The sequence below is a fragment of the Myotis brandtii genome, unplaced genomic scaffold (assembly GCF_000412655.1).
Source record: "Myotis brandtii unplaced genomic scaffold, ASM41265v1 scaffold1, whole genome shotgun sequence".
NCBI classification, from domain to species: domain Eukaryota; kingdom Metazoa; phylum Chordata; class Mammalia; order Chiroptera; family Vespertilionidae; genus Myotis; species Myotis brandtii.
In genome coordinates this window covers 2,362,915-2,372,552 of record NW_005353324.1, presented here as the reverse complement: position 1 = coordinate 2,372,552, position 9,638 = coordinate 2,362,915, and the positions used below count along the sequence as shown (strand labels likewise).

The 9,638-nt window shown below is 47.9% G+C and overlaps 1 protein-coding gene across 1 annotated transcript in view; it reads right to left on the bottom strand.

The window, feature by feature from the left end:
- Positions 1-4,687: 4,687 nt before the first annotated feature.
- TACR1 (tachykinin receptor 1) overlaps positions 4,688-9,638 on the bottom strand; it is a 128,483-nt gene continuing 123,532 nt past the window's right edge. The window contains exons 4-5 of the mRNA XM_005853118.2: positions 8,769-8,965; positions 4,688-7,866 (exon numbers count right to left, since the gene is read on the bottom strand). Of these exons, the coding sequence (XP_005853180.1) occupies positions 7,575-7,866; positions 8,769-8,965 (489 nt within the window). The 3' untranslated portion in view covers positions 4,688-7,574. The remainder of the gene's footprint in view (positions 7,867-8,768; positions 8,966-9,638) is intronic.

Sequence of the window (9,638 nt, the reverse complement as noted above, 5' to 3'; positions counted from 1 at the left end):
TGTGCCCAGGTACAGGAAAACCATGGTCCCAGCACTGACTCCTGGGCCACTTCCAAGTGAGTTCCCCACCTGCTGACAAAGTGCATGTAGCTTCAGTGTGTGGTACTTCATTTGAATGCTTAACCTGTGCACTTTTATAAAGAAGGTCCTCCAGAGGACAGCAGAGAGCAGTCCTGTGGCCCTAAGGTAGAACCCAGAGAAAGGTGGAAGTAGAGGTGGTGGTCACATTCTATAGGGACTGCTGAGGGACTGGATTTTAATTTGGGAGAATTTAAAATCAACAGTAGGCTCAATTTAAAAAATCACCAATAGGGGGATGCATGGTTAAGGAATTTAGAACTTCACAACCCTGAAAAAGCATAGGTCCATCAGATATGAGAAAACTTAGGAGGTTTTGGAAGTAACTCAATGCGATGGGCAACATTTTCTGTGAGTGAGCGTGTGTGCATTGCCGTGCAGAAAACATGGGGCTTAAGACCTCATTGTCTCTTAACAACATTTGTTGTTGCGTTGACATTCCTCCCACTGGGATATAAAATGTCTGTCCACCCCTCTGGACTGTGAACTTTCTGAGGTCAAGGACCACGTGCTATTGAATTTTACACCTCCCCCACAGAGTGCCTGCTGTAGCATGGGTTCCAGGCGAATATTCAGTGGATGAAGCTGAATTATCATCTGCCATATCCTTATAGGTGTAAAATAACTGAAAAGGTCTACATCTCTTCTTATGGAAGTGTTTGGATTATCCTCAAATTTCTGAGGTTAAAACAGAACCAGTCCTAGCTGGTGTGACTCCGTTGGAGTGTCCTGTACACTGAAAGGTGGTGGGTTCGAATCCTGGTCTGGGCACATACCCAGGTTGTGGGTTCGATCCCCAGTCAGGGCATGTAAGGTAGGCAACTAATGGATATTTCTCTCTCACATCAATGTCTCTCTCTTTTGCTCTCTCTCTCCCTTCCTCTCTCTAAAATCAATGAAAAACATATCCTCGGGTGAGGATTAAAAACAAACAAATAAACAAAACCATGTTCATAATGGTCCCTCACAGCATCTTTTTTTTTTAAATATATTTTTATTGACTTCAGAGAGGAAGAGAGAGGAAGAGAGAGATAGAAACATCAATATGAGAGAGAATCACTGATCAGCCATCTCCTGCATGCCCCTTACTGGGAATCAAGCCCGAAACTCGGGCATGTGCCCTGACTGGGAATCAAACCGTAAATTCCTGGTTCACAGGTCAATGCTCAACCACTGAGCCACACTGGCCGGGCTAACAGCATCTGTTTTTTTATTAGCTGGATTAGGCCACTGTGGCTGCCACCCTTGAGGAGTAGTTATTGCCCCATCAGACACTTCTATCAAAACAGGTACTGGTGGTGGTGATGGAACAAGAGGGCAAGCGGCATGGATCAATGAGTTAGCAAAGGGCAGAAGAGAAATCAAACCTAGAAAGAACTTCACAGGCAGTGTGAGTGCCCTGCTTCCTCCACTCTGCCTATGGCCTCTTTATGCACTAACATTGCTCTTCAAATCCCTATGTTGGCATGTTTAGGAGACAACAGCACTGGAACTGGGCAACATTCTGGTTTGCTATTCTCCTTGCTCAGTCTAGAGCAGTGGTTCTCAACCTTCTGTCCCTTTAAATACAGCTCCTCATGTTATGATCCAACCATAAAATTATTTTTGTTGCTACTTCATAACTGTAATGTTTCTACTGTTATGAATCATAATGTAAATATCTGATATGCAGGATGGTCTTAGGCAACCCCTGTGAAAGGGTCGTTCGACCGCCAAAGGGGTCGCAACCCACAGGTTGAGAACTGCTGGTCTAGAGGCTGAATCTGTTGCTTCAGCTGATTCTTGTAAGTGTCGGAACTAAGTCAAGAACCCTTCTCTGAGAGCCATCTCAACTTGGGAAAGTGGATGAGAGGGAGGTGGGGATTAGGGGATGAAGAGAAAGTGTGGGTGGGCATAAACCAGGGGTGGGCAATGAGGGCTTTGGGGAGATGGAGAAAGGGGGATATGCTAGGGATGGTGTCCTCTAACTTGCATACCAAATCCTGCTGTTATGAATGAGCGCACCCACATGGCATCCAGCGTAGTGGAGAGAAAACCTAGAGGCCTCAGCAGGGACAGGGTTAGGGGAGGCTTCCAAGGATGGGAACAATGTTGGACTAACGAGTGGAGAACAAAAGGAAACTGGACACAGAAAGAAGAGAGAAGAGAGAGAGGACACGTGCACACAGTGCAGAGGACCTGGCTTCGAACTTGTCTGTATGAGAATGTTCGAAGCTGGCAGGATGTACACTGCTAAGGCGCCATCTGAGAGTGCCGGGGCCACGGCAGCCCACCCACCGGGCTCATGTCAGTGCTGATGTCCTTTAGTCCCTTGTTTTCAATCAGCGGCCTGTTCTCTGCTAGCTGCTCTGCTTGAGAGAGTGGCCAGGGGAGAAGATCACAGCCACTGTGTATTGAATTTGTAGCTCCCGAAGAATGCCCTCCAAGGCCTCATTCTCCTCCTCCCTCTTTTCCTGAACTGGGTGGAGATACATGAGGGCATCTCAGAACTTGGCCTGTGGAGTTCAGGAAAGTAGCTCCTGCAGGTAGGTGCTCCCTTCACCCTTGAAGACGGAGCAGAGAAATGTTCTTGGTGTGTTCTACCTTGCTCACCTTGGCTTGAGGCCTTGACTGAAACACTCACTCTCGGGTTCCAGAGCTGAAAGGGATGAACACCCCATGAAAGGGATTCAAGGAGCCCCTGGGGGAGTTATCACCAAAGCCAGGTGGCTCCTCAGGCCAAGCAACCACGGTGTGTAGTCTGCCTACACAGAAGTAAGTGGAACGTCCTTGCATTTTCACAGGAGTGTCTGTATCCACAGCTGAGATTATGTTTTGACCTATAACTAAGCTTAGCCTTTCCTCCACTGTCAAGTACTCATCTTTCCATGGAGAAGAGTGAGCACGCCTCTTAATCATGAGGTTGGTATTTTTATCGCCACCAACATCTCTAATGACGTTCCACAGCTTTAACTCCTCCGGGAGCCTGAGGTGAATTACGATTTTGTTCCAAAGCTGTTTCCAGTTGCCTGACAGCCACTCCAGTTCTCCTGGGGCTCATCTACCTCTCACTGTGCTCTGACGGACTCACGGTTCCTCACCCCTCTCCTATAAATAGCTCAGTTTCTCTCTTTCTCTGGAGAGCCAAGGGTGAATGAGTTCTGAGAAGACTCAGGTTTTGCGCGAGCGCGCGCACACACACACACACACACACACACACACACACACACACAGTTTTACATATGATTTATAGGGATTTTGAAGGGGATTTGTGGATTCATTGAAGTTTATCCAGGCACCCAGTGTAATCTGCCTTAGTTTAAATAGAAACATCTTTATTATTTGTTTCTAACACAGAATACATTGGGTAGCTGAGTATGTTCTCCTCACAACTCCCTCTACAGCAGTGGTTCTTAACCTTCCTAATGCCGCGACCCTTTAATACAGTTCCTCATGTTGTGGTGACCCCCAACCATAAAATTATTTTTGTTGCTACTTCATAACTGTAATTTTGCTACTGTTATGAATCGTAATGTAAATATCTGATATGCAGGATGTATTTTCATTGTTACAAATTGAACATAATTAAAGCATAGTGATTAATCACAAAAACAATATGTAATTATATATGTGTTTTCCGATGGTCTTAGGCGACCCCTGTGAAAGGGTCATTCGACCGCCAAATGGGTCGCGACCCACAGGTTGAGAACCGCTGCTCTACAGTCTTTGTCATTGTAAGTCAGCTATCAACTGCTCCTTTATTCTTTGAGGGAGTGGGCTTGAGAGGTGATGTGGGACAGGGTGAACCCAGGAAGTCGGATGCAGATTGCCAGGGCTGACAAAAGGTATCACTGAAGTTTCAAATCCTACCAAGGGTTTCCAAACACAGGGGCCTTAACCAAAGCTCTGGTGGCAGTTGTGTGTGTGTGTGTGTGTGTGGGGGGGGGTTGAGGGTCGGGGGGTTCCCGGCCCAGATCTCCTTTCAGGAGAGAACTGGTAGTGAGAGTGCAGCCAGCTGATGGCCGCCAGCTGCTGCACCTTCAGAACCCACCACGGTGTTCAAACACAGACCCCTCCCTCCCCAGAGAGCGTCCAGCAGTGACCGAGCAAGGGGAAGTACCAGGCCTGGCCATTTTTGCCAATGCAGGCCTTCTCGATGGGCACCCCTTGGCATGCTGAGACTTTCTTAGAGCTGTCCTGCATCTGAGGCTCTTCCTGCCCACTCCTCCCCTCCCCCTTTCCCACAGGTGTTAGAGCTGCACAGTGGTCTCAAGCTTCCCCTGCCTGCTCCAGCTCCCTCCCCCCTTTATCTTTCCCAGGTAGCTCTACTCATTAGTCTCCTGCACTTCTGTCTCTGCCTTGGGTCTGCTTCTGGGATGACCTGAACTGGCACAGCTCTTCTCACAGGTGACGTCATTGTCACTTCAGACCATCCCACCTTATCTTCCCAGATCCCCACTTGGAAAGAGTTCCCACATTTTTGTCAACTCATTTTGCTGCATGGTTAAGAGATCACTGGGTGTTGGGTTCCTTCCTTCTGACTATGCAAGTTATTGGGGTTCAGAGTACCACCCCATTCAGTCTCCTGTAGAGCACTGAGGGTCCCTGGAGATGAGACAGAGGCATGAGATAGTCAAACACATACTTTATTTCTGCATGGAAATTCTTTCCAGGATCCCAGGCTGGAAAATGGGAACTTCAGGAATGACCCCGTCCTACATACAGGATTCTCCCCGAAAGCCAAATCAGAGAGGTCAGCTCCCAAGTCCCCTTTTTCTAGAAATCCCCCAGTCCTTCCAAGAGAAAGGACCTTCCAGCATGTCTCAGCATTATGGTGTGTGTGGGGAGAGAGGACAAGGACTCCTGCCCTTTAGTTCCTCCTATAGAGGCCTCGCTCTCCCTCCCCAACCCCCCACTCCCAGTCACTATAATTTGACTGTGAGTTCACGGTGTATATCAGCTCCTCTCTGTGAAAGGATGAGGAGGAGAGCTTGGCACAATACAAAGAACACATTGACAGCAACTGAATCCCGTATTTTGGAAGTAACATAACAAAGACTGGCCCCATGATGTCTTATATTCTATTACTACTGAACAGTACACCACAGAGAAACACTTAGAAGATAAACATAGGGGGACACATTTCTATAAGAATGAGCCCATGCACAGTGCAAATCATGGTGTTTCTCACATGTGGGAGCTGATGACATTTTTTATAAGTTACATAGGTGTTGGAGAGTGGGTCGGAGGAAGGCCTGCTGGGCTGGTTCAGAGGGGATGTTTTGCCATATTTGAAACTGCTCAGCACCATTGCACCCTCCCTCTGTGTGCAGTGACGATGCTGTCCAACCATGGTGGCTTTCCTTAAAGTGATCTCAGAGAACTCTCACTGCAAAAGGCTCTCTGAAGGTCTCAGTCCTTGGCTCAATTACATGTATTAAGTCTCTAGAATCCTGGGCAGAATCGGCTTCACAGCTGCCTCCATGCCTGCTGGGTGGCCTCGACCCCCTGGGACTGGTGGGTTAGCCATGGCTCTCAAGAGTGGAAGGAGCTGTGTGTCCTCAGCTCAGGGCCAAGTCCACAGCAGGTACTCAATAATTCTTGTTGAATTCAATTCCAACCTCTTCCAAGTCCTTGACACTTTCTTTTTAAGTTCTTCTCATATTCATGCTGGTTCTCTATGGCCCTCGGAAGAGAATTATCCACACACGGCACAATTGCTTATTGGAAGTCTGACTAATGCTTTTGGCACTGACTTTCGTAGCCTCTAAATTATGTCTTCCGTTCATATATCTGCACTGAGCTGGCTTTACTCAATTTATTTGATCCATCCCATGAGGCTTTGAAGAGTATAGTTCTTGGGTCCTTCTGGCTTATACTGTTGCTCTCTCCCCCCAGGCCTACCATGGCCTGGTAGAGTTAGAGCCAGCAGGGCTGGTGAGGCTGTAAACCCTGTGGGCAGTGCTTATATTCTATTGATACCACAGATTTTGCACATGTGCCTCCATTCTTCAAACAATAAGGAGGACATTCACAGATGTTACATGAGGCTCCTGCTTTCAGCCACAATGGGACAAAGCACGAATTTGGAAGACAGGAAGGCGCTTCATGCTCACTTGATGGAAATCCCAAAGCTGTACTGGGACATGAAGCCTTAAGTTCATGGCTCTTGGTAGATGGACTGTCCTGTAGGGTCAATGTGTTGTCCCACTTCTTATAGACAGGAGGCCAGCAAAGCCATGGAGGCAAGACGGGGAGATTCAGAGAGTCTAAAGGGAAAATGCAAAGTGTCCTCTTCCCTGAGGTGCTGCTGCAGCCCCTTTGCTCATTGGGCAGCTGAGCACATGTGGGATGTTAGTGTACAGCTAGTGCCTCTGTCCTAAGACAACCAAAAGGCCAGAGCAGGGAGCCCATGAATTCATTTCCCGGATGTTCTCTCCAGCTGCAGGCTCAGTCTGCTAAAACCTGGTGGAGAGATGCAGGCTTCGACACCAAGTCCTCAGCTGTGTTAAAGGCTACAACCTTCCGGGAGAAAAAGGTACTCACATTTTAGGATCAATCAGAGAATGTCTGATATGGGTGTGGACACATGGTTGCAGCAGTTGCTACTTTTCAGGAGTATTTAGTCACTTCACTCTCTTCTCCTATTCTTTCGGAGACCACCATTTTTGTGTGTGAAACAAACAAAAAAAACCTCATACAATCATTAAACCATTGAAAATTTGAAGGGACACTTAGATGATCTAGTTCAGTCCCATAGTTTTACAAATAAGGAAAGAGGCTCAGACAGGTGAAATATGGCACAGCTCTCCTGATCTTGGTCCTGACAGACATCAGCTGGTATCAGTGGACACATTCTGCCTGCATCAGTTAGTTGCTCAGGGAAGTTACTGGGGACACAATGCAGATGAATCTGAGGCTCTCAATCCCATGATGTTTAAATGCCCTAAAATATTGAGATGCCAAAAAAGGGGCAGACTTTGTCTTCTTTTCACGGACGCTCGGAAGACGGGGTTAAATCTCTCTTTCAGATTTTCTGCGGGTCCTTCAGTTGTTCACTCTATCAAATGAAGACATCCACCAGCGAAAGGAAGGTTAATCTGAGCATGATTGAGAATGGCTTTAGTGAAGTAAGACAGAGGCTCCAGGCAAACAGATCCGTTGGGTCTGTTGCTCCATTGCAGGATTCATCTTGAAATGAGTGCTCATTCACAGCCAAACTGTATTCTAGAACCATGGAATGGATTGTAGAGAACATCAAATCTAACCTTCCCACTTTACAGGCTCAGAGAAGTTCGGTGATTTGCCTTGGGTCACACAGCATGGGGTTGGCAATGACATGGAAGAATCCAGGTTTTTGGACTTCAGGATGGAATGTTTTTCCTAAACCATTCTGACTCTTTTCACAAGTCCCAGTGTTAGGATGTTTCCGATGGTTTCCAGATCGAGGAATTATCCATGCATGAAGTGAAGCAAGACAAAGACGATTGTGGCTGCCTCTGCTGCAGGCCCAGGGTCTAGGAGAGCGTGTTGGAGTAGAAGCTGGAGCTCTCCGTCATGGTCTTGGACTCACTGCGAGAGGAGCCATTGGAGGTCAGGTCCAGGGGTGAGGGCGTGGCCTTGGGGCCCTCCTCCAGTTCTTCCTCATGGTTCCCCACCACTGTGGAGACGGTAGTTTCCAGGCGGCTGACTTTATACACACTGCCCTGGGCCTGGAGATACCGGGTGGATTTCATCTCCAGCCCCTCGTAGTCACCCGCACTGATGAAAGGGCAGCACCGGAAGGCATGCTTGAAGCCCAGCCGGAACCTGGAGGGAGAGAGGTGGAGAGGTGACCCTGGGGGACAGCCTGCTTTCAGAGAGCCTTCCCACCTTTGCGTCAGCTCTTTAACACACGAATGCACCCAGACTTGATTCTGTGTTATTATTTTTTAAATTAATTGAGAACTGGAGACAGTAAGGCCCAGAAGATATAAAGGTTGGTCATTAAAGTCAAACCCAGTACTGGAACCCAGGTTCAGGTGAAATATGTCTTTTCTGAGGACAGCCACTGAACTATGCTGCCTCCACTGGCATGGGGCAGCCAACGTTGGTCAACTCAACATCAAAGTAAAACATTCACCAGGGTTTACTATGAGAACGATACTGTGCTAGTCACTGTGCAGTAAAAACAAGAGCCAGTCCTTTCCTTCAGGTAGTTCACCCTCTGAAAGGTGACTTTCTGCCAGTCAAGTTTCTGTAGTTTGCCTCATACGATCTGAGTCCCTGACTCTGTCTCTCTGTCTCCATGCACAGCCCCCCTGTGTAATGAATCCAGTGGGCAGTGTGAGCAAACTCATAGGCCACAAACTGGATTCAACTTGTGGACCTGCTTTGTACACAGCAACCACAGAGGGTTTTTTCTTACCTGCAAACCCCCTCCCCCATTGACTTAGATGCCAGTGTTTAAAAGTAAGAAGATACCACACAACAATACGGATTTCTGGTTCCTCTTGGGAAAGAAAAATATGCGCACTCTGGTCTTATATTCTTGCAATGGTGATAATCAGCAGGGCTTGAGTAATTGTGGCGATTAGTTTGCTGCAGTCCCCACCACTCCCTCTTGTCTCACAGCCAGGTTTGCTCATTGACTAGTAGGTTGGTTGTTTGGTGGTTATGTAGACAGATGGTTTTGTGGCCCCTGGAAAGAGTCTGGGGGATGGGGTCCTCACCTGTCATTGAGGCAGCAGTAGATGATAGGGTTATACATGGTGGAGCTCATGGCCAACCACATGATAGCCAGGTAGAACTGCTGAATAAACTTCTCCAGGTAGATATCTGGGTTGATGTAGGGCAGCAGGAAGAAGATGTGGAAAGGCAGCCAGCAGACGGCGAAAGTGCACACCACAACGATCATCATCTTGACCACCTGGCAGGAGGGCAACGCAGGTGAGACCAGCAGCACATAATCCTTTTCTCATGGCTACTTTCTCTCTCCTCCTCCCCCTTGCACGGCACACAGTGAAGTCTGGGGGGAGAAGTATTTAGAAAAAACCCTTTTTGAGGAGGAAGAAGGACCTTTTCTATGTGGCACCAAAGGATTTGGGTTATATCAGTGGTTCTCAGAGTGTGACCCCAAGACCAGTGCCAGCACCATCACTTGAGACCTTGTCAGAAATGCAAATTCTTGGACCCCACCCAGTCTTTACCAATTCTGGGGGTGGGACCCAGAGTTCTGTGATTGACAAGTCCTTCCTTCCAATGATTCTGAGGCCCACTCATGGTCCAGAATCACCGTGTTATATCATCCTCTGGGCAATGGCTGGAGAAGCCAAAGGAGACCAGATTAATGGGCCAAGAGGAACGGGTGTTCAAGAGGGAAAGACCCAGGGAGCGGGAAGCACCTAAAGTGGGGAGCAGTGAGAAGGGCAGGCTTCTTGCTTGGAGTCTCAGGGGGAGGAAGGATAAGGGACAGGATTTGGACAGCTGCCCCGAGAGAGCATCTGATGTTTAAAGGGGACTTACAAGGTTTTATGAATGCTGGGTGATGTAACCTTTCCCTCTTTCCCCCCAAACTCAGTGAGAACTACCTAGCCTCCACA